The sequence below is a fragment of the Pochonia chlamydosporia genome, chromosome 3, assembly GCF_001653235.2.
Source record: "Pochonia chlamydosporia 170 chromosome 3, whole genome shotgun sequence".
Taxonomy (NCBI): Eukaryota; Fungi; Ascomycota; class Sordariomycetes; order Hypocreales; family Clavicipitaceae; genus Pochonia; species Pochonia chlamydosporia.
Genome location: NC_035792.1, coordinates 3,067,450 through 3,091,394, shown reverse-complemented (window position 1 = coordinate 3,091,394; position 23,945 = coordinate 3,067,450). Strand labels below are relative to the sequence as shown.

The window sequence follows — 23,945 nt, the reverse complement described above, 5'->3', positions numbered from 1 at the left end:
GTCTTTCTAGAAGACTTTCCTAATATTATTTAGTAGTATATCTTTATAAGGTATAGTATGTAGTAAAGAGAGGCGCTTTTAGGCTAAGTGGTTAAAAGTCTTCCTTTACTTAGATTAAATAGTATTTAATCTTTAATTACTTTAGTCTTTCTAAAAGACCTTAGCAATATTATTTAGTAGTATGCCTCTATAAGGTATAACCTATAATAAAGGAAGGTGCTCTTAGTTAATAAGAGATTTAGTAAATAAGTATTAAATGCATTAAGTAAATAGCTCTAATTAAGAAAATCGCGGTTAAGTCTATTAATTAATTATTTCTAGCTAAAGGGGGTAAAACCTCCCTTTTATTTGTATAGTAGCTATAAGATTAAATAAAAACACTAAGTCCCTTTTTCCTATCTCTTATTAAGCTACTAGGTGTGAGCAATTCCGCCCACATAATACTATATTACTATCCCTTTATCTTATTCTAAGGCTTATAACCTCTAGTTTTATGATCTTCTTATTATATTTAGTCTTCTATATTATTCTAATCCTAAAGAGCTTATCTCTTAGTAATAATTATACTACTACTTTATTATAAATATATTTTTTTTAGCTTTATGCTACTTACTTAGTAGTATATTAGCTGCTTAAAGTTAGTTAACCTCTACCTTTAAGAGAGCTATTTTGTTGGCCCAAAACGAACACACCCAAGAGCTCAGAGTGGCCCGCGTAATACGGCACTTACACGCAGCTTGTTAGCAATTTACTCTAGATTGTTACTTCCCTTTAGTCCAAATAGTTAGAATTCTTCCAATTGCCTAGATTAAATAGTATTTAATCTTTAATTGCTTTAGTCTTTCCGAAAGACCTCTATAATATTATTTGGTGGTGCACCTCTGTGAGGTGCAGCCTGTAGCAAAGGGAGGTTGCATCATCTTTCAATGCACAAGTCAGTGCGGAGAACCCATTTCTCGCCCGCCTTCACTTCGCGTCCTTCATGCTATTCAATGGCTGTTAGTCCAAGTTCTTTATCCCAATTACCGACCTCGGTGCATCTAAACCTACCAATAGGCAGTCTTCGCCATGTTTATGCAGAAGCAGAGTGCCTGTTTCCAGTGATACAGCTATTTCTTCTGACGGCAATTTCTGATCATTAGGATAAAAGACGGTTTCTCCACCAACACAGCCCTCAGAAGAAGATGTGAGGTACAAGAGTAGGGTCCATGTCGTACGTACAGCCTTGGGCGGCTCCGTCGGTAACGTCAAATTGTTGGAATCGTCATCTGCCATTGTGAGCAACAAAGGTAGGCTGGCTGGGATATCACAGAAACAACATACAATGGCAGTCGAAATATTGACCCTTTGAATATCGATATACTCGTATATTTGGATTCAAGCCTACTGGCTCACCGCCCCTGGTGATGTTAGTCTGTATTAACCTACTGAGTCTGGAACCCGTCAGTTTCATCCCGTACTCACCATAAATGCCTGAGGTCTTCATTTTCAGTCAACGCCTCCTTCAACCCCGTAGATTCCCAAAGTCTCCTCGCAAAGACTGCATCATCGATTTGAAAACGATCATTCACGCGAACGGCCTCCCCGCGCTTTGGCTTTCCAGGCGTCGTCTGTAGGGGCAGAGTTTTGAGGAACGTCACGTAGTCCCTGCACAGTGATTTAGGAAAGAATGATGCTATTGTTGCGATCTTTGACGTTGCAGGGTGAAGCTCTGGTGTCAGGTCGACGACGGGTAGTGACGGCTTGAATTGGGGCCAATCTGGAGGTGCGACTTTAGTCGGCGGCGGTGCTGTTGGGGGCGCTTTTGAGGGTTTCGACGCCTTTGGTTTGGGCATTGTGAGTTGTCTTCTGGGATCAGTTGATGATGAGGGTGAGATTCTTGGAAGCTCAAACTTTGTGACCTGTGTGGGGTTGAATGCCGGGTAGAATGGTCAGGTGTCGACTGAATGAGCGTATCCAAGTAGTTGCTGCTGCGAGCTATATGCTGGCGCTGGTCTTTCCAGTTTGGCCGGATAAGATGCTGTGATGAGTGAGTTTGGTATGATGATGTGACGCAGCTTGAGAACATCTGAACATTGGGATGTCGTTGACAATGGTGGGGTGTAGGCGGGGCATGCGGCAGTTGGTGGAAGCTGATCGTCTTCGTCATGATATAAACTATGTAAGTACGTAGCGAAGCATATAAAAATTGTTCAATTATTACTTGACCCGTATCATTTATTAAGCAAATCATATCATGTTGTCAAACTCAAATGATTGCACGCTAGACGATGTATGTGGTTTGAGATTTGCAAATGAGCACGTGCTCATGGATGCTTCGCAGTGAGCAATTCAAGTCAGATTTATAATAGTGTGCAATTTACTGATAGAGCAACATATAAGACAATTTTGAGTGACCCAGAGCAAGCTCTATCAGGCGTATGTATTATTAGTAGTGAAGCTGTGCAGTTGGATACGTTGAATATTCAGCTATTCTGCACATACCACATCCAGTGCAGTGTGCCAAATGTAGTCACCATAATTTATGCACAACTTTAAAATCTGTTCCTATTCTCAAATCAAATGAAATACCAGAATATACGAAATTATCTCAGAGATAGTACATCTCAATTCCATCCATCGCATTACTGTGTTTCTACCAGACACTCACGCACGCCCTGTTCCTAGGTACATGCCGCCCCTCCATCCACCACCAAGGCACCAGGGCACCAATCAGCTCCCACCACCTCAACCTCATCTTTTCATCCCATCTCACTCACTCACTCACCTCACATCACAACCAAACCACCACCACAACCATCGCAACAGCCGCGCAGAAATCGCCCTCAAGCACCTCACCAACCATCGCAACACCAACGACCGCCCTCACACCCCATCCAAACCTCATGGCCTACGCCCCAGCCATGTCCCCAATCCCGGGCCCTTCCTCCTCCCCGCAAACCACACCAACCCTCTCCCCATCCCAACGCAAACTCAAACAACTCACCCTCCTCTTCGCCGGCGCAGGCTTCATGGCCGCCTCTGTAGCCGTGACCCGCCGCGCCGTCATCCGCCGCCAGGTCGAAAGCTTCCCGCGCTTCTACTCATCCAACCGTGCCAGCATCCACATCGACTCCGGGGAGCGGTCCCTCATGGCAGTCCAGGCGCTGGGCCTAGCGACGCTGAATGTCATGAGTTTCGGGATCCTTTTGACAGGCGGGCTGTCGTATTCATTTGATCTGTGTAATCTGGGGGAGTTGAGGGCCAGGACGCAAGCTGCGCTGAGGAGGCCGGGCAATTTCTCGGACGAGGATGAGAAGGAGATGGAGAAGATGATGGGCTCGATATTGGATAAGTTGGGGATGAGGACGGATGAGAAGCCGGATGAAAGTGAGAAGAAGTAGAGATGGTTTACACATGAATCTTGTACTTTATGTATATTAATTGTATTGATATGGGTTGAATATCCCGCTATACCGTCACGCAGATATTAGACTGGCAGTCTATCCCCCCGTCGCAAGGACACAGATCCTCGTACACGCCCATTACAGGACCAGTAGCTACAAGGAATCAGTACACGCAACACCATGATATGCAATGCACTCACAGCACCGATCGCCCAGCTGCGCCAACGGTTCACAACTTCTAACGCCGTCTGTATCGACACAGCATTCCCCGGAGCCGCATTGATTTCCTGAAAAGTTAGCTCCGAGTTTGTAAAGCCAGAAGGGAACGTACCTGGACCGCATTCGTGGGCGATAACCACCCACGCCAAGGTAAGTAGACTTGCGAGTCTCATGTTTGCTGAATAGTGTTGCTAGATGAAGAGGGAGTATCATCGCGGTCACGGAAACATGCCAGTCATTTATTCATGGACACGCAACAGATATATACGTAAGGGTGATAGCATGCTCAACGAACTGGAATTTGAAAAATGTCAAACACAGACGTAATTGGTTGCTAGGCCTGACAAAGCTCCCGCGTCCCCAATGATGTGTCTCGGAAGGTTGGGGCGGAATCTTAATCTCCAGTGCTGGAGGAAGAAATGTCTTGGATGAGGGTTCCCATTCAACAGTGTAATGCAGGACAGTAAGAATAATATATGCTTTTTATTTCCAATTATGGTTTGTACCTTCTATGAATATCCGCAGAATCTTTGCCAAGTGCTTCTGAACCAGAATCAGATCCAAGAATTTGCCTATGTACATGTCGGCAAGTGAAGCCGTGAATCAGTAGTTCCCCCCAACGCGATGTAATGCTCGCTTTCGCTTCGGTAGTTTTGCCATTAGAAAAGAGGATAATGCAAATAGTGAGCCTTCCCCCATCAATGTTTCCTCGCCAAGACCCCGTAGCACCCATGGATTGCCATACAAAGTGATAAATGATAGAACAATGGTCCTTCACGATGCCAAGCTCTCCTTCGCCTTGCTGCTCCTCCTGAGCTCGAGCATCTCCTCCATACCCTCGAGACTGTTCCGACGACCCCAGTTCTTGGGCTGTCGTTTCAAAAATGCCCCAACGGCGCCGAGATAGCCCTCGTGCCGCAAGAAATACGCCTGCTTCTCGCCCTTGCTCCAAAACTTCAGACCATAGCTCAGAGTGTTCATTGTTTGTCGGTGGCCGCGGATGAATGAGCCGCCAAAATAAATGTCGGATACGTTGTGTATTTGCGATTGCAGGTACGCAATCTGTCCAATGTTGTTGGAGACGGCGTACAATAGCGATCTCGAAATGTCGCTCTCCGTAAATCCCAACTGAAGAGGGCCGGCCTCGTGGTTCGGTTGGTCTTTTTGCGCTGCTGCCGCTGCTTCAGCTAGACTCTTCTTGCGGAATACTTTGCCAAAGGACGAGGCAATCGTGGTGCTCTTGAGACCGATTTTGCCATAGTCCGTGCCGTAGATGTCCCCAACAAGCATGTCTACGTTGGCGTTGTCCCCGTGGCCCGCCTGCTCCAACATTTCGTCAAAGTTGGATGCGCCGGTCAACAAAGACAGCAACCCCCACAAGGTACCGCCTCCAAGTGATGTGCCGCCAACACGTTGGTAAGACCGAGGTCCATCAACCTTGAGGATGGAGACGCCAGAACCAATATTCACCAAAAGATACGGGTAGATGTTTTCTCTCGGGCTCACAAAGTGCATAGGATCAGTCTCAGAGTATGTAAAAACCTCGCGCGGGATCTCGGTAATGAAAAAGTCGAGACCTATTACCGAAACGCAATCTCATGTCAGACCTGTCGCAGCAAAGCCAAAAATGGAGCTCATGAATTTCATACCAATAATCAGACATTCCATTTCGTCTTCTCTGAGCACATCAACGCCAAGCGCATCTCGAATCTCGTCATAAAATTTGTATGCGCCGCCACCCGTGGCCATCACGCAGAGCTCACCTGGCTTGGAGCCATTGAGCGCCAATTGCTTGTCGCGCAGATGTTTCATAAACTCTACGCAATCATCGATTCGGTCCGTCTCGAATATTTGAAAGTTGAGTCGGCCACCGGAGTCGGTAGAATGCACCTCACGGGAGAAGTACACCAGCTTGATGAGCGATCCGCCAATCTAGAAGGGGGGAAAATGCGGGTTTCACGTTAGCGCAATTTCTTTGGAATATAAAAACGTCCAACCGCCGTACAATAACGGATAAGCGCAAAGTACGTACATCAACTGCAATGTGGCTGACTACTGCGGTGTGGTTTGGTAATCGGATATCGCTAGTCTCGTGATGTGTAGGACTGCCGCGCCCATTGCCCTGCGAGTTGTTCGTGCTACCAGGTGCCGGTGTAGAGGTATCAGGGTCGACGATAAAGGCGCCTTTGACATTGATCTTGACACTACCCGGCCTGAAGATGGTATTGTTAATCTCTTCAGTCGAGGTCGCCGTCATGGACGCTTCTGCCTCGGCCATAGACTGTGCCCTTGCTCGGTCAGCACCGGCAACGGCCTGGTCTCGGTCAACGACAGACGTCATATGGATGCGAGGCGCTTGGAGTGCGCAAAGCCTTTGCAGAATCCGCGTCGCTGAGTGGTGTCTGTATGGATGGCACAAGGCTAGTTGAATTCAGCGAGGCGCGTTCATGCTCACATTCGACATGCGAAATGCTGGGAGAGAGCTCGTGGTGTGTAAATTGTGTAGAGGTGTAGAGGGGCAGCGGAACTCCTGAGTCCTGAGTCCTGACCCCGAATGCTGATAAGATGTGGAGGGGAAGTGGGAACTGGGATGAGTGAATCTCTGCGACTTTTTTGGTTGAATCTCTTATCGATAAGCCAAATCGACCCGTTTGACCGAGGTCTACGGCTACGGGTCGTCGGTATTCCACTTCCCCATTTCCCATTCCCCAGATCAACCTTTTCCATGTCCTCCGATTGATTACATGACTTGTGCATATATCACTCCGTACCCTACCGCAATAATAAGCCTCCAGGCTGTCATTGGAGAAAGGTTGGACGAAAGCGGTAGGCCAAGGGGCTTCACCAAGTGAACTAATCTTACCAAGTACAGGCATTCATTTATCAAGTGACATGATGCATGTCGTGGCGCTGAATCAGCTTCATCAGTTGGCTGTTACTAATAATTTGTAAGTCGCGCAGAGTCGTTGGTACCAGTTTTAGAAACATATGCAAAGCCTCATCATCAGGCACAGACCACCAATTTTCCCATGATGATTACGCAGAAGCCAACAGCAGTGAACTTGATCGAATCGAATTGTGATATACTGTACTTCTACATTGGACGTTGGGATATTTGCCGCCCGGGCTATCCCAAACCATTTGCCCAGCCAGACATGGTAAGAATTAAGCACACGAAGCAACACCCTCTCAATACATATACAATTCCTACATCCGACTGCCAACTATTAGAAAAAGTGTCCCCCAGGAATGGCAACAAAGATGGCCGTGAGAGCACCTCCAAGAAGCAATGATGCGAGCAGAGCTTGAACAAAAATGGTATCCTGGATCTGTCTAAGTGCAGGCTCCTGAATCCAGACCTCACGATCAAAGACTTTCCTCACAACATTTCGCTTCTCATACTTGACAATCCACGGCTCATCTTCATAGCTGTTCTGACTCCCAAACGAATCAAAGCTACGCTTGCCCAGGTCCTCGCCGTCTTCCTGCACGAAGAGCTCCCACGGTCTCACGTGGCGGTGGTGCATGCCATGCAACACCACGCACATTCCCTTGTAGGCAGCGACTAGAGTGCTGATGCCCAAAACCCACGCGATGGCAGCAAGAGCACGATAACCACGGCCAAGGTTGCTCAGCGTAATAGGGATGGCAACGGCAAACCCGGCAACAATGAGAAACACTCCAAGGAAACGAGCAAAGAAGACACGAGCGGGGTTGCCGTTGCAAATAGACCAACGGACAAAGTTGGGGTGAGCCTGTCGGCGCAAAGCAGAATCTACTGTCTTGAAGAGGCCGCGAAGCGCAGTAGGGTGAGTCGTGTGTGACAGTGCTTGAACAGCAGCTTTTTGTTCCCATGAGGCTAGGTTGAGCTGTCGAGGAGCGCCGTCCATGATGTAAGTAGCAATAACTCGATTGATCTCATCTCTGAACGGTTGGATGGTGACTATGCGGCTGTTAACTTGTTTGAATCCCTAGTATTGGTCATTGGCAACCTGCAAAAACTCACATGGTAGCTTGGCTCCGGCGGATTGGAAGGCGTCAGCGGCTTGCGACTTGTACGATCCCGTAGTCGCTGTCGGCATACTGTGCGAAGCGGTGAAAATGGAACCCTTGTCACTGCCGCCGTTTGAGGAGCGAGGAGGAGTGTTGAAAGGATTGGTGGCATTCTCAGGCATCTCAGGTGCTTGTTTCTCAAAGTCGGTTCCTCGAAAGATGGCCGCGGCTTCTGGAGAGGGACGAATCTTTCCAGCTTGGTCTTTTCGGATCTTGGCAACAGCCTCGTCTTCCATAACCTGTGTCCACTCCGGGGCCAAAGATATATCCGTAGTAGGTGCATCGTTGAATCGTTTGACATAATCCTTGTACCAAAGATAGAACTGGAGGTTCTCGGCAGAGTGCTCAACGTAGATCAGATAGTTCATGAAGTCACGAACGGTCATTGGCTGCAAAGGTAATGATCAGTTCCAAGGTTTCCAACCGAGAAATACCCCCCTTTCTTTGAATCAAGAACTTACTGGGCAGCTTCCCCCATTCATAATGTTGTCAAAAGCAAGCGAGTCGGGAACACCACCCGAACAGCCAGATCGACCTGATCGAACAGAGCCGTCAGTCTTCTCATCAGAGAGAGATTCACGACTCCGTTGTAGGCTCTGCTGGTCCACATGCTTGGGACGGGTGTAGGTGAGCGACAGAAGACCCATCTTGAAGTTGTAATCAGATACTACGGAAACTCCAGTGCTGGGTATCAAGGAATCAAGAAATAATAACGGACTGATGTGGGAGACAAGCAAGCACACGGCCCATGCTTGAGACAAACTGGGACTACGATATCATTATATGTGCCGAACCAAAGGACTGGGATCCGGCCTGTGGCGGTTGGACGGAGTGGTGGTCAGGTGTGGCCAAGAGCCAAGTGCATGGTCGCGGCAACTTTTGCTTGCCCATCAACACATGTTCACGGGCACTTGCCAGACCAACAAGAACCACAAGGAGACGCAAGGGTTAGCCTAGAGTCGCTAACGGTTGCATTAGTACACAATGATGGCCACGGCTGAAGTTCCAGAGACGGTCATCGATGTTGCACACACAAAGAAACCACCGAGCTAATCAACTCCCATGTTGATGGCGATGGGTGGCGTGTGGAGCGAGCCGGAGCAGAAGCGGGATGTGGCAGTCTGTTGGCACCAACTGCGAGGGTGCCAGCACCAGGAGGGAAGATCTGGGCTGCAACTGGAGGAGCAAGGATCCAGGTGCAAATGTGGTGGTTGTGCCTGGGTTTTCCTCAGCTTTCTTTGTGATTGCTGATGGAGATGGACGCCACAAGCTCGATGGCGTTTGCTTTTATCAAAGTTGTTGGGTCTTGTCTCTTGTGCCTGGAGCACAGCAGGTCGAGGTGCCGAGTGTTTGCGCGTGGTAACACATGGCGTTGAATACAAACTAAAGGAGGCAGTACCGGATTCCGGTGCAAAAGCCATCTTGACTCCGTCGTTGCAATGGTCCCAGTTAATTTGCTTATTTGTGTCTGCTGGGGATGAGTAGCAATTCGCGATGCAAGCCGTCAACTGGCAGATGGTCTTGCGGATGTCCCGACTCCTGAGTCCTTAGCTGTAACCCATCGTATCAACGAGACTCGAATCTAGCTGCATTGGTTCCCTCTGTTGGACGCATCTACTTCACGATATTCGCGACAGATATAGCAACCAGTGTCTGAGATTTCGCTCGTGGGCATGATAGCGACCTGGCTAGCCCAAGCTATTGGGTAACTAAGCCACGAATAGTCAACTGGTTGCTTTTGCTGGGCAAGGCCCATCCCAGGTTGAGATGGCGTCTGCAGCCTCTTGTCCCTCTTGTCCCTCTTATCCCTCAGAAGAAGTATGGAGTAGTCCACAAATTGCTGGGCCGAGAACGAGGGCATGACAAGCTGCAAAACAATAAGTGGTATGGTCCAACACACTTTGCGCGAAAGTATTAAAAATAAACGGAAACCTTTGGAGCCTGCAGCCTGAGTGGCAGCCAAAATTAAAACCATCAATCTCGGTCATTCTATTAACATGACAGAGCTTGACATGAAGAGAAATTTGTTTCTGTTGGCCTGGTCAGGCCGTGCCTCGCTCCTTCCCGAGCCAACATGGCCAAAAATGTGGCGTCAGTGGCCGCAGCTGAGAGATGGGAAAAGGGCAAGTCCTCCTGCCCCATGAAGTCCATTGTTGGATTGTGTGCAGACTCCAGATTACCGGGGTACATGCTCCGCAGGGATCTGGATTCTTCCGGGCAAGATTGGACAAGATTGGACAAGGAGCAAGGCAGGCATCTTGCTCCTCTCGGTTCGGTTGGCACCGATTGTGCTCGATCCGCATGCACCATCCATTCCACTGCTGATCACGGCGTCAGAATTGAAGGCACTGTTAACTCATGCCGCATGACAGTTGACGAAATTTCACTTTTGCCCTAATACCAGTCATATTCATGTGCCTATCTCTCCCCGGAAACTGCCGCATTATCCCGTGGTTTCGTTCCTGGTTCAACACTTTACTTTACTGCCCTTTGCCTCCTACCTCGACCGCCGAGTCATCCCTCAACCAAAAGCAATCATACATCCTGTGCATCGAACGAAAAAGCAAGCTGCCATGGGGGTTGAATATTCTCTCACGTAACATGTCCCCGCGGTGGTCACTCTTTGCCTCCAAAATAGTCCCCGAAACGAACGGACCATTTTGCGCACCTCTCGGGGGCAACATTCGTTGAAAAGGGATGATCATTTCGGTTTTCAAAAACAGCACTGACTACGCGCCAAGACATTGGTTCCTGAAGATTTCTTCAACATGTTTCGGCAGAAGATAAAGCTGCAGTCCAAAAAGAAAGCACAAGCTGTTCGCAGTGTTGATCCCCTTACCATCACCACAGTTCGAATTTGATGTCTTCTCTAAACCTTCTGTTGCTTTGTTTAGTTCTCACCATCAACATTCAAGATCGGCAAACTTGTTTCTCTGCAAGGCAAGAGGTTGACACCTTGAGTTTCGGGAGGGATGACAGGGGTTGAAGGCATGGGGGCTGCAAGGCAAATGCGGCCTTGGGAGCTGGTGACGCTTCTTTGGTACTATTGAAGCCATGGCGTTGATGCCCTGCTATCATTGTCCCGATTGCGAACGCCAAATCCCAAACCTTGGCTGCACTTCTACAAGGCATCTGATGGTTGCATCCATCAGATTCAATGTTGGCTGTTGGCTCCCAACCAAACCAGTAAAAATGACGTGAGCCTCTGCGCCCAGGAGAACGAGTGTATTGGTTGGAGTGATGTTGCTCGCTCACAGCCTCAGAACGCAAGATGCTTACCATCCCTGTGCTTCATGCAGCACACACAGGTCGCAAATTGCAGTCGCAGGCTCAGCGCAACTACGAGCTGGTTGGAGTGCAAACGCGTGGACCATGGTTAACCACGCTGTTGGTGACGAAGTTGTCTGCCATTGGGACACCAAGTCTCAAGAAGAAACCCAGACCCAAAGGGTTAGCAACGGAGAGATCCTGTCTGACAGGTCACAACGCCCCGCTCGGGATGCAGATGGCACAGGGCCCAAGCTCAGAGATCTGGCTGATGGTAGAGCATAATTTTTGTGGTCGAGTTTTCTTCCCACATCCACAAGCAAAAGTGGGTGACGATTTGGAGAAAAGTGAACCCCTGTCACCCGTCGTTGGTGGTATGGGTCTTCCAGGTCCGTCAAGGACCATTCCAAGGATGTTGAGGAGACGGATTGGATTCGGCTTGAGGCAGCAAGCTAGTCAGGTACGAGACTTCGCATCGTTCTCTGATATTAATCATCTTCAACCCGCCATTCGTCAATGGCGCGTTTCAGAATCGTGTCCCTGGACCCTGGTATTCAATACTTTCTTGCAAAAACGAAGTGTTAGAAGAAATCATTCCGCTAGAGAATTCCGCGCCAATAGCCTGGTAGAGAAGTTCGGTCTATTCCGGTTATACGTTGGCCCATCACAGACAACGTTGCCTGTATATCTCTGGCACTGAGCTGGGCAATGAATGTCGGATTCCGCACTGCTATATGCCATGTTGCTTGACTTGGGTGTGGTTTCAACACTGAGCTCCAATGCTGGAAATAATTGACCTACTAATACAGAAATGCGAGCTGAATGGTAGAAAACAAAGAACTTGAGGATAAAGTACGGATCCAACGGCCGCTATCTGTTGTTCCGTGTCAACGTACTGCAGCGTTTAACCTGCTTGCACCCTGTTTAGCTACAGTTGCTTTCCGTGTAATCCGAGGGTGGCGATCATTCACCTGAGCTCCTTCATTCGACTGTTCCTCTGGTCGACTTGATCAAGCTATCCTGCTTGTCGAACCTACTTGGGAAGCCCACGATTAAGCCACCGCCAATTTCAGCATCGACCAAGAACAATGCCGTACCACTGGACTCAAGTGCTTATCTGTTCCTGATGGGAATGAACAGGTCCACATAGAAAATAGAGCGAAGAGTTAGGTTGTCAGCTGTGGCCATAAGGCTTCACCGAATAAGCAAGGGGCTCTCAGCTGTCCGCATAGTCACCAAGGCCACGACGCAACAGAGAAAGCACTAGTCACCATTTTTGTTGTTCGATTCGTTCGCACAAGTCTCTTCACGGCCATATCTGTGCAGTATATTTTCTTGGATAAGAAATCAATGTCGCACTCGGATATCGGACTGTCATACACGCGGCTCTTAACCTGTCCAAGCTTTTTACCACGATACTCTAGGCACGAACTTCTTTCATCGTCCTATCATTCTGATTCATTGGTCGGTGGCTTTTCCGTTCTGATCCTTCGGGATTTTTACGAATTTCGACACTATCCACAGTAGGCAGAAACGTACATCACGTCCCGCAGGTCGCCAAGGACGTTTCTCGCCAGCCTGTGCCATGTGTGCGGCAGCACCACACGCAAGTGTCCTGCACAGAAAAGGCCCGAACTATTGGATATCTGTTAGTTTGATCATTTTGTCACGTTCTGTTCGACGACTATGCTTGAAACCACACGACCAACCGAGGCCAAAGCACTGGGGAACAATGGTCTCCTCCAGCACCCAAACAATAGCCTCAATGCTTCTACCTACGCACCCTAACCAATTGGTTGCATGGGGTATCGCCTAAGTCAACCAGTATGTATATGAAGAGGCAATTTCTGCCTAGTCACTATAAAGTCAGCTCCAGAATGTGGTCATGACTTCTTCACTGGCGCGTGTTTCCCCATCGTCTGACAAGATACGGCTATGGTCCAGAGATACTTAGACAACGTGGGGAATTTGTGAATGAGACACAAAAAAGGTCTGCGGTGATACAGTAGCTTGGAGAGACATGGACTACTCGAAACCGTTCGCGCGGGGATTCAGCACGAACATTAAAGTATATAACGTCCACGGAAGCCAAAGTCAACTGTCCGACGCAAATCACTCCGCAATAGATCATCGCGATCAAACTAGTCAAAAAGTCTCCAAAATGAAGTTTTCAACTGCTACCGCCGTCTGCGGCCTTGCCTTGGGTGTAAGTTTGCCTCTGTCACACAAATAGTATTCCTCATCCGCCTATCATTGTTGCTTGTCTAGTAAACCGTAGACCACAACACCCACTAACACACCATATCCAGGTCATGGCCATGCCCACGTTTGAATCTGCCCTCCCAGCCGGTTACACCGAGTACATCCCAGAATGGGAAGTCGAACTCTACCGGGGTGGTCCCATGGTCAAGGCCAGGGGAACCGTGGAAGAAGTCCGCGCCGAGATGATCAAGCGAAATCCCGACTTTGAGACGCACTACCCCATCAACACAACCGTCATCGATGAAGAGTTCGCAGTACTCGACAAGCGCACCGACTTTACCGGCTCTACCCACTACTGCGCCAACATGGGGCCTGCCAAACTGTCCCGTGTAAAGGAGGGAATTGCCTACCTGCGAAGTTTAAAAGGGCAGCCAACAAACGGTCCTGGGCCTGGTGCCTGCGGCCGAGTTAGCTGCTCATGGAACTCGGGCATCTGGTGGTGCAACAATGTAAGAAATTCTCCCTCTCCCTCGTGTGCTTAGTTCACATGAAAACTGCAGACTAAACCGATCCGAAATAGGATACTAATCCCAAGACGCTCAATGGCTGGAGTAGCATCGCCGACGGCGCTTATTACGTCATGATAATCTGCTCCGGCAACATGCTGAAGGACACTCTTAGCGGAGAAGCTATACATCCTACCAGGTGGTCCGTCCGTGTAGGGGGAGCCAAATGCTAAGTGTTGCGGTGCGCCTTGTGTCTTGTCTGGTGCCTTGTCGGGCCTAGGCATGAACCGTCCGAGTGAAAAACCGCTCAGCCCGGAGGAAGCATGCAAACGTCAGAAAGCCTCCATTCCCCATGAGTAAATGTAGTACAGGTATATGAAACGTCACATATGTAGAAGCCAGTATCATTAACTTATGTGAATAAAGCTATCTCTAGCGTTTGGTAAAAGTCCCAGACTTTAATGGTCCATACCTTCCCAATCACCATACCCACCACCTCAAAGAATTGCAGTATTAATCAAATGTTACGTACGTCCTTGTTAAACATGATGCTCTTAATGTAAGTCGCCTGGGTGATAACAGGGTCCGATGAACCAGGGAAACACTCATCATCTACTCCGCCCTGGCCTTTAAATCCTGTTAGAACGTCTTCTGAGGTTTGTTGGTTGTCCTTTTGTCCTGGTATCGACCCACAACGTGTATGGCCATTTCCAAAAGCGACCTTGCGTGCTCTGAAACATCGATTCGTTGTGCTTCCTCGACCGAAACTTTCTCTGACACTTTTACAGGCACAGCCCGTGGTCGTTTATCCCCAATCACTCCAATATTGCGATCCTGCTGAGGCTGGCGTCTTCTGAGGGTTGCGTCTTCGGCGTGGTTCAATATAGACCTTGACCCAGAGTGCCATAATTCTTCGGTCCTTTTATTACGGGCAGCCAACGCTTCGTCCGTTAACCGGTCGGTACCAGGTTTGTAAAGAGCTCGCACGTCCGGAGATGAGTCCCGCCAACTTTTGCTTTGGATCAGTTTTTCGTTATGATCCCAACGTTTGTTGCGCTCTATGGAACCTTTCATTGCTCGAGAGTTGTACAGTAGCTCTTGTTCGGCAGTGGGAATTGTTGGTGGTTTCATTCTCGGCTGCAGACCGAGGTCCTCCCTAGGGATGGCCTGCGACGAGGAAGTCAAAGTGGCAACTGATAATAGGGACCCCAGAGAATCGATGGACACATCCTCGATGCCAGCCTGGAACAGAGTCTGACTTGCGATCATCAATGCTGCTTCATCCTCTGGATTAGACATCACAGGTGAAGAGCGGCCTGCATTTGCCAGCGACTTGAAAGTCGGCTCAACGGCCAAGGGGCGATATTGTCGCTGACCTGGCGGTCCAGCAGTCAATGGCAACGGCACACCGCTCGCAGAGACAAGCTTATCCGAAGACTTGGAAGACTCGCCTCCAGTCGAATTGAGCTTTACGGGGTTTGGTAAAGCAGGAGCTGGTGTGCCATTTCTTTCGACCCATGGATCCTCAATTTTGAACGCAGCATCAAGCTGAGCCCGCCTCAGGTTGAAGATATCTTGCTTCCCATAGTTATCTGTATTAGATGAGTAGCCTCCCGCATCGCTTGACACCATCGGTGAATTGTACAATGCCGCAGCCGGGGGACTTGTCGGAGCAGTAGTCCCCATGGCAGCCGAGTCCAAGGCAGGTGGCCGTAGCCCTTTTCCAATCTTAAGCCTCATCTGAGCACGCTTCTGGCTGGGATTTGGGTAGGAAGCCAGATTATTCCAAGACTGGGTCGGAATTCTCCTGAAGCAGTCTTTATCCCAGTCATCCATGTCATTGTCACTGCTCTCGTCGACAGAATGATGGTCCTGATAAAGTGTCGCCACTTTGTCCTGGCTATCTTGTTCGCCCAAGGAAGCCGAGAGGGCCTTCGGAGTGTTCCCTGAGCGAATTTGCGGCGTATCTATCGGCATCTTCGCAGCAAGGTGATCCTGTTCGCCAAAGGGGCTTACGGCCCGGTCGTAGTTCTGCTGCAAAGGAGTGTACTGCCGCAGCGCCGAGAGAGGACGGCTTATGGGACCTTTTAGCGACAGCCCTGCCAACACCGTCTTCGGAAAGAGGGCAAGATCGGAAGGAATACCACAAGCCGACCACTTGGGCAGACGTCCGCGGCGAGTAGGCGGCTGCAAAGGTTGAGATGAACTTGGCTTGTATATGGTTCCGGCTGTGGTGTAAGTGGGCTGATCAGATGCCACAACACTCGAGTTGGCAGCTGATGATGCAGTAGAAGCGGCATCCGAGGTGGTTGGAGTGTCCATGGTGTCAATAATAATAGCTTCCATACAGACAGACCGATCTTCTACTCCTCGTGCCTTCGTTTTGATGGGAAACTAAAGAGATCTGGCGGCAGGTCCAAGTTAGAACAAATATTGAGCTCGAGTACAGATAGAGTAGAAGGAAATGGCGCGTAAGTCTCCAAAGATCCTGCTTCCGCCAAAGGAGGAAAGAAGAGAATTCTGTTTTCGCAAATTTTTTGAATCTTATTTTCCTGGACACCAACTAATATTCTCAAGATCCAAACGAAAGTGGTCTTTTGAAGGACGTGAAATCAACGGGTACCCAACAAAAAGTAGAAGAGAATTTGTGGAAGCAGAAGCCAGGTAAATGTGAGAATGACTGCAAAAGCCGCAGAAGGAGACGTCTTCAAAGTCGAGGAAGAGGGACAAGGAGCTTAAGCCAACGCTCCTTCCTGGAGTGCGGTATCAACAGAGAGGGAAGGAGCAACTTTCGCAAACTTTTGTAGAAAATGCAGGAACGGCGCTTCGACCGGTTACATATGTAGGGTTCGCGCACTCACTTTGATCAGATCCAAAAATTTAAACTGCACAGCAAGAACATAGTCAAAAAAAGAGAGAAAGGGAAAGGGGGAAATATGGATAAGGATATGTGGTAGTCCAGCCCATTCGAATATGCGCAAGGTCTACGAAGACGGGTAAGATAGTCCAAAATGAAGTCGTTCATGAAATGAACGAAGGAAGAAGGGAAGGGGGACATCGCATGAAAAGATCGGATGCAAGTCAGAAGAAGAGCTGCAAGTGAATTTATGTCTGGTTCAGTTTGAGATTTGGGTTTGGTGTCTGCCAGCTGCGGGCACTCGCGCTCGCACTGGCAGAGGCTGTGAAAAGTGAAAATGTCAACAAGCGAAAGTGAAATGTGAAAGTGAAAAGTAAAATTCACAGGCTCTCACCAAAAAGACAGTCCACCAAAAGCTGCCTGTCCTTGGTCTCAAAGCCGTCAAAGACAAAAAAAAAAAGAGGCGCCACACAAAACATCTAGCACGGCACTAGAACAAACGGATTCTTTGCAAGACGACATTGACCGTGTCTTTTTGCCATTCATACGCCGTATCGAACTCGACCTAGCCTCTACACAGGTAAATAAATATGTTCCCTCCTCTTGCACTGCTCGCTCCTCTCCAAATCAGGCAGCTGTGCCTTGAAAGTCTCACAACGTAACAGACGCTGGACACCGTCTTGCAACCATAATACCAAATTGAAGAGGCCAAATATTCCACACCTCGTTTGCGCGTCTCGTCAAACGACAACGTTGGAACAGCGGGTGGCTTACCAGCAGCATCACTGCCAGAAGCTTTGTCCCAAGCAGGCCATGCAGCTTTGCTACAACACCAACAACTATGCAAAAGTGTAGCCACCTCGTAACAAGTTCGCTGCCCGTTCTTGCCGTGGCTTCTCGCCCGGAAGACCAGCTTGCCTCTGTACTCAACAAAACAATAAAAGAAATATAAACAGAAAATGACCAGAACCTGTCGTCTTAGTATTTGCCAAAGGGGCGACCAGATCGGCCCCATATTCCCCTTTACAAGACCAATAAATAACATGAATAATTATCTCCAAGCCCAGTCCGAAAATAAAGGCCAGGAAAGTACTCGAGAAAACGTCTAGAGGTAGTGTGGGTCCCTTTGTATGTATCAAAATTTAACAGCTAAAGGATTGTGCTGAAAGGTAAGTTCGCAAGGATAGAAGTTCAACCTCTTTATGATGTGGGTTGAGAAGATTTATTTTGTCGATTGTGGATTAAGATCAAAAGTCGGGAAGTCCTCTGCTCTGCCATGCTCGGGTTTCTAAATCCGTAAAGAGTGAAGGATGAAACGAATCCAATAGCTCGGCGACTCGAAAGGCCGGGATCTATCAATGATTGGGTGTGGCGCAAGCTAGTTCAAGTCCAAAGTTAAATGGCGCCAGTCGGATACGCACTTCCTGGAATCATTCCTGGTCCGGTTCGGTTCGGCCCTGGGACACGTGAGCCAGGTAGCTGGAAGTCGGGGTTGTTGTTCAAGAGCACATCTTGACGCTGCTGCTTCGGTACAGGTCGGCGGGTCGGGGGTCCTTGGTTGGGCATAGGCGGCTGTGGTTCCCATCGAGGGTTTACTCCTCGTTGCGAAATAGAAGTAAAGTTGGATCGGTCAGATTCCGCGGGACTTCGTGCCCTACCGCCAGTGGCGTGGGTATCCTCGTACACAGGTTCGATGTGTGTAGGTGCGTGGCCTGGAGCCAGTCCAGATGGAGGCGTTGTATCGAATCGGGGATTAGTATCTTCGTAATAGTCACCTCGTGATCCTGATCTAGTGGGGAGCATGTTTTGGCCAGCCGGTGACGCTGCGCGTGGTGAGTTTCTACCCCCGTTTTGGTTCCAGGCGGCCCGTGGTGGAACATATTGTTGTGGTCTAACAAATGTTAGTGAGATGGGCAACACAGATTGGCAGTACGTCAGATTCAGGTTAGGGAGAGGCATACTCGTCCGTGCTGTATCTGCTTCCGTCACTCATGACGGTTTCACGAGCTCCTCCAGGCATGGGGCGTCCTTGCTGCAAGCCAACCATTCCAGCAACATCCGCATCACTGTCTCGAAGTTGGTTATGGTGACCGTAAGCATTTGTAGATGGCGGATCAAGTGGAGTCGCATCCATTTCAATGGCTCGCATACCGCCTGCGCCTGCGACTTGTCCTGGCAAAGGCGGAGGAGACTCAGCTCGAGGAAGATCCTGGTTATCCACCGCCGAGCCGTGGTTGCTGCCGTTCCATCCGCGGTCCAACGACGTTTGCGATGGTTGAGACTGTCCATACGGCATAACATACTCATCACCAGAAGCCTTCCGATCATATTGACCCGGGGGCATATTAGCGTAGCCTCCAGTAGGCGGCGGCCCGCGTCCTCCTCCTGGCCCGTATGCTCCACGGGGTGGAGGACCATAACCACCTCGCCCACGAGGTCCCCCTCTACCAGGCGCAGGGCCATAGCCTCCTCTTCCTCCGCCCCGGCCTCGACCTGCTACGCCGTAGGCATCGAATCCTCCACGGCCATAAGGACCACCACGCCCCCCTCGGTAACCTCCACCCCGTCCGCGGCCGTAGACATCTGGTCCATTGATGGGGTTTCCATAACGGTCATGTGATGGCGATCGTCTTGAATTTGCCAAACTCGCGGCATCCCCCATGTTTGCCATCTCGTTGTGCATGGTATTGGGTGATCTCTCAACGGGACTTCGTTGAGTCAGGGGAATCCTCTCGTCGCTAACTTGGTCGTCCTTTCGCTGGCTTTCAAAGGTTGCAAACGTCGGGAGGGAATCGCCTCCAGCACTTCCTCCACTCACCATGGGAACAGTAGGCTGGCTTCCAATGACGGGAGCAGGCTTGATCTGGCCTTCTCTATTGTAGTAATTTTCGCCGCTCATCTCTGCATTTTCTGCGATGCGCTTCTGTCGGGCTTTCCTACCAACAATGGTCCGTCGCATAGCACAAGATACAACAGCGCAGATGGCAAGGATTATGGTTGCAGCCAAGACCATGTAGGTTCCCCAAGCCATGTGAGGGATGAAGAGTAGCACATCAATCACAAAGGCGACGAGGGAGACCACAAAGGTAATGAGGATGAAGATGAAGAGGACAAGGAGATATCTCGATGAATGTGACGAACTGTGCATATGAGCAGCGACAGCCAGACAGAACATGACGAGGGTCAGGAGTGCCGCCACCGGGTGAATGACCAGAATAGCCGACAATGTATGTCGAACTGAGCTGGGCAAGTCGAATTTTTGAGTGTCGTCTGTCAAAACTCCACCTAGAGGGAGGTGTCAGTATGGTTACCAAATTGGTGGTCCATATGAACGGTTGTCCAGTGTTCGCAATGGGGCGATATACACATACCTTGCGGGTACCCTATGGCAATCTTGGTGCATTTGTCACCCTCACAGTAGCCAAAGACGCCATATTTGACGTTTTTAAATGCTCCCAAGGGAACAAACTTGGTGACGGGGATAGAAATGACTGATAAGAGGAGTAAAACGAAAGCCGCAAACAGCAGCACCGACAACGGCGTCGCTGGTCGAATCATGCCGACAACAGCCAGCTACACCGGCGAACGAAAGTTTATCGCAGGATCGTCGTCGCCCAACGTAATGCTCAACTGTGTACGGTAGTCGGCAAGTCGTCAACAGCTCCGGGCAACTACAATGCGATGATGCGTTGGGCGATCATGGAGATTGAGATTGCGCGAGTAGAGGAAAGAATGAGTCGACTGTTTGATTTTCCCACCGACAAAAAGAGAGTACGTCAATCAATGTTGTTGATGATGCTATAAGTCGTCGAGGCCGAAGTTTATCATCCAAGCGCCTCTTGTCTCCGTAGTGACCAGCAGCGACGGCGTCAAAAGTTAGTCGATAATCGAGCGCGGGAGCGAGTGAGCGAACGAATGAACGAGCGAGCGAGCGAGCGAACGGGCTCGGGTCGTCCGGCGAAATGTCGAGATGATTGAGGCCCACGACGTCTGCTTCTACAACATACCAGACGTAAAGCGACCGCTTGCTGGATGTTGGAGCGACGTTTCAGTTTGCTGCGAGACAGATCGCGCACAGGTGACGAAGAGGATGGGGATGCTCCAGCTTCAAGTTGTTTTGGGGTCAGAGGGAACAAGTGTCTGGTCGGTTATGCATGGTCTGCAAGGCGAGACCCAGTTGCCAAACAATAAGCCAGACCAGATTCGAGACACAAACGGCGACGGTGCATTGCAGCGGGTTCCAGTCAGATGCAAGACGATTGCAGCACTGCGAGCGGCTTGACGACGACGCCAAGGGCCAGGCCAGTTGCGTTTGATGGGGGAATGTCTGGTCTGTCTGGCCTGTCGAGTCTGTCGAGTCTGTCTCATGGCCGGTTCAATGGCCCTGTCCTGCCCATTTGATCCATGTCTTTTCTGGTTGGAACATTGAATTCATGGCGGCCAGTGGACGAATTAGTGGGGCTCAAAGGGCTTGGCGAGCTTGATTGGGGGGAGTTGGACGTGGCTTCTCTGGGGCGCGGGATTGGAGGGCGGACAGAGTCCACAGAGTCCACTGTATTTGCACATTGGCCCTGCTAGCGCCGCCATCTGGCAGGCAACCCCAGGCGATTGCTCCTTCTCTGGCCACCTGCTTGGGACCAGACAAGACCAGACTTCAATTGACCAGACCCAACTTTTTTTCAACAATGAATTGACCAGACCTACCAGACACAACCGAACCAGACTTGACTCGACCCGTTTCTTCCAGGCACTGGCGGAGCAAGTGAACCAATGGGCCCCAGCCGCCAGTTGTAGCACACTGCCAATCGGGCCAGGTCCCAGTGTGGTCACTGATGTCAAGGTCCATGTCGTAATGTTTTGTGGGGGTGAGGCCAGACTTGATACTTTCTTGGCAAGTGCACCCAGACTTGACTTCACTTGACTTGACCTCAGTCTGCTTGTCAGTCGGTGCCACCTTTCAATGCCGTCAATTGAGTCAGAATCAAAGGCATTTGTATTTCTGCTGTAATATTCGCATCAGCATCACCATGATCTGCAGCAACACACTCCAGCGGCGTGACTGGACTGACTCCACTCGAATCGTCAGTCTGTCTCGAAACATGGAAGCAGGATTGACAGCTCTGACTGTTGACTTTGGACTCCTTTTTTCATTTTGCTTCTTCAGCGTTTTCTTTTGCTTCGTCCACGAGGGGCCAACTCTGACCCTGGCACACGCGAAATCGAAGACATGGATCACGATATCGACTTGCGCCAACTCCACGCTAGAACCTGCCCCAACTCGGTGACATGCAGCACGCAGATGTGTGGCGTTTGGATTCCTCGCTTTTCCTTGTTCTTCAATCCAGCAGTTTTTCTGGGCCTTATTCACCTCATTCACCTCGTTCTGGTCAACACCGGGGATGAACACCATCACTTCCAGCAGCCATTTACAAGACCATCATCTGCACGCACCCACATCTATCTAACCAAGTCGAGGACCATCCCCCCAGTAGCCACCCATTAGCGGTTGAAAACATCGTGTTGGATGCCAGAAATGCGAGCCCAAGCTTTCTGCACACCTGTTGGCCTTGGATACTCCGTCGCGCGCAAAGGTTCCCCGAGCTCGATTCGCTCCGCTCGCGTGGCTTGCTGGAAGGCAGCTTACCCTTTCCAGAAGGTGCAAACACACATCAGCACATTGAATATTCACGCATTCTGGCAAGTCTGTTGTTGGGCATGACCAGCAACAGCAAGTAGGCCACGGGTCATAGATCTCCAGCTGACTTTGAGCATTCTGGAATGACAGGCTCAACATAATCACAAGAAAGAAGCTGTTGAGCGGCTCATACTACGCCTCATATCATGGCTGGAGTGTCTCATCCGCCACGCATCGATCAAGCCCCTTGTTCCATTGGCCCATCTCCCGTGCAGAGTTGTATTCGAGCCCATTGTCTGTGCGCGCCCGAGGTAAATGCTTATTTATGTGTTACAGAAGACGAGACTTTGTGCAGTGATATTTGAGTCAAGTCCAACAGTCTTCTGTGACCTCGCCCTTGCATGGAGGGAGATATGCCAGTTGGTTGTCGTTGCATCATCTATCATCATGGAATGGGACAAATGGTCTCAACCTCTACGGAGTACTCTGCCCTCATTTGCGGCGGATCTTCTTGATTCAATATTGAGCCAACCGTTGTCTCTCTGCTGAGTCCCTTGGTCTACCCTGGTAAGCTCCCGTTCTAATATTGTGCCTCTAGGGCATTTTCCTGGATATTTCAGGCGTTGTGTCGCATCGGCCTAATCTGAATTGAGGAGCACATAGGTACGGAGTATTACTGTTCGCTTGCCGCTCTCCCCGTGTCAGGGTATAATCGATGCATTAAGCCGGAAATTGGAGGTGCCACAATGGACACACAAAATGCTCCTGCTTGGGGCTGTATCGTATCATCAATGACCGTCCACATCTGTGACAAAGAGGCCGCGTGTGTACTCCCGTTTGTGGGATGCTTCCCTTTGCCCCTGTCGACTTCAGCATCACCCTGGCATCTGACTCCCAACTGGTGTGAGAGAACATTGAGTCTTTGTCTTAGTTTGACGATCCGCGACAGATCTGCACCCGGGCCATCGTTTTAGAGATGCTCATGCTTCTGGGCTGTGCAACGGGAGCCTCATGTAAGTCTCTTGTCGCGGGTCGTTGATAGTTGTCCATGATCTCGTCACCAACCTGGAGCGCCTGTGGGAATCTTGGCGGTGGTATTTCTCTCTTCACTAATGGATCATTCCACTCTTTTCTTCCAGTATCCTAGGAGCGAACTGCTCTGGGACCTGGCAGATTGGCATCTGCAGCTTATGCCCCACAGACATGCGGCACGGTGGGTTCAATTCAAACCTTTGTTTCTTGTTCCTGAATTGCTGGCACGTGTTTGCTTCGAGACGTAAAGGAAGTGCGCCGGTGAGCGCAGCTGATTGTAGCACAACATGGCACTTCTTGATATGACGGGATGGATATGGAGCAAGACCACTGAATGGATGTCGGAAGCAGGTCGCATTCATCCGATGCATGAGATTTAATGCCAAGAGGTTCGTCTTGAAAACAGTACCTTTTTGAAAGAACGCGACAGCCCATCGTTCAACATTATAGCTCCTTTAACTCTGCAACCGATCTACCTGGGCATAATACCGATGTAGAGATCTATAAACATAAATTATTCTTGAACCGGGGATAAGATCCATCATTATGATTGTTTTATTCCCGATAATTGAGATATCAGCCAGTGCTTTCATCCAGCTCAGATTGCCACCATGTCAAAGCTGCGCGAAAGTGCTACCCTAGAGGAAGCCAAGATTTGTCGCCAACGGCCCTCAACTCTCCAATGTCATATGATGTTGCGACTAGAACTGCAAACCGCCAAGAAATATTCATCTTCAATCCTCCGGACATTACAGTCTTCCGCTACACCGTATCCGTCGACATCCGCC

At 49.7% G+C, this 23,945-nt stretch overlaps 8 protein-coding genes across 8 annotated transcripts; 2 read left to right on the top strand and 6 right to left on the bottom strand.

Moving 5' to 3' along the window:
- Window positions 1-916: 916 nt before the first annotated feature.
- On the bottom strand, window positions 917-1,835 carry VFPPC_13700 (prolyl 4-hydroxylase, alpha subunit; the record flags this gene model as incomplete). The annotated part of the gene is made up of 4 exons (XM_018291473.1): window positions 917-985; window positions 1,051-1,268; window positions 1,324-1,400; window positions 1,465-1,835. 4 exons carry the CDS (start codon window positions 1,833-1,835, stop codon window positions 917-919), a joined length of 735 nt encoding a protein of 244 aa, XP_018145400.1.
- Window positions 1,836-2,885: 1,050 nt separating this feature from the next.
- VFPPC_13699 (hypothetical protein) lies at window positions 2,886-3,383 on the top strand (the record flags this gene model as incomplete). The annotated part of the gene is made up of 1 exon (XM_018291472.1): window positions 2,886-3,383. One exon carries the CDS (start codon window positions 2,886-2,888, stop codon window positions 3,381-3,383), a length of 498 nt encoding a protein of 165 aa, XP_018145399.1.
- Window positions 3,384-4,379: 996 nt separating this feature from the next.
- On the bottom strand, window positions 4,380-5,946 carry VFPPC_04774 (pantothenate kinase; the record flags this gene model as incomplete). The annotated part of the gene is made up of 3 exons (XM_018284065.1): window positions 4,380-5,182; window positions 5,255-5,537; window positions 5,638-5,946. The coding sequence occupies 3 exons, from the start codon at window positions 5,944-5,946 to the stop codon at window positions 4,380-4,382; spliced, it is 1,395 nt and encodes a 464-aa protein (XP_018145398.1).
- Window positions 5,947-6,832: 886 nt separating this feature from the next.
- On the bottom strand, window positions 6,833-8,305 carry VFPPC_15841 (hypothetical protein; the record flags this gene model as incomplete). The annotated part of the gene is made up of 3 exons (XM_018293594.1): window positions 6,833-7,548; window positions 7,612-8,047; window positions 8,120-8,305. The coding sequence occupies 3 exons, from the start codon at window positions 8,303-8,305 to the stop codon at window positions 6,833-6,835; spliced, it is 1,338 nt and encodes a 445-aa protein (XP_018145397.1).
- Window positions 8,306-8,707: 402 nt separating this feature from the next.
- VFPPC_04773 (hypothetical protein) lies at window positions 8,708-9,633 on the bottom strand (the record flags this gene model as incomplete). The annotated part of the gene is made up of 2 exons (XM_018284064.2): window positions 8,708-9,204; window positions 9,246-9,633. The coding sequence occupies 2 exons, from the start codon at window positions 9,631-9,633 to the stop codon at window positions 8,708-8,710; spliced, it is 885 nt and encodes a 294-aa protein (XP_018145396.2).
- A 3,453-nt stretch (window positions 9,634-13,086) lies between these two features.
- On the top strand, window positions 13,087-13,866 carry VFPPC_13698 (hypothetical protein; the record flags this gene model as incomplete). Its single annotated transcript, XM_018291471.1, has 3 exons — window positions 13,087-13,131; window positions 13,235-13,636; window positions 13,708-13,866. The coding sequence occupies 3 exons, from the start codon at window positions 13,087-13,089 to the stop codon at window positions 13,864-13,866; spliced, it is 606 nt and encodes a 201-aa protein (XP_018145395.1).
- A 406-nt stretch (window positions 13,867-14,272) lies between these two features.
- Window positions 14,273-15,955, bottom strand: VFPPC_04772 (hypothetical protein; the record flags this gene model as incomplete). Its single annotated transcript, XM_018284063.1, has 1 exon — window positions 14,273-15,955. The coding sequence occupies one exon, from the start codon at window positions 15,953-15,955 to the stop codon at window positions 14,273-14,275; it is 1,683 nt and encodes a 560-aa protein (XP_018145394.1).
- A 1,930-nt stretch (window positions 15,956-17,885) lies between these two features.
- On the bottom strand, window positions 17,886-20,048 carry VFPPC_04771 (pH signal transduction protein PalI; the record flags this gene model as incomplete). Its single annotated transcript, XM_018284062.1, has 3 exons — window positions 17,886-18,381; window positions 18,452-19,775; window positions 19,862-20,048. The coding sequence occupies 3 exons, from the start codon at window positions 20,046-20,048 to the stop codon at window positions 17,886-17,888; spliced, it is 2,007 nt and encodes a 668-aa protein (XP_018145393.1).
- Window positions 20,049-23,945: the final 3,897 nt, after the last annotated feature.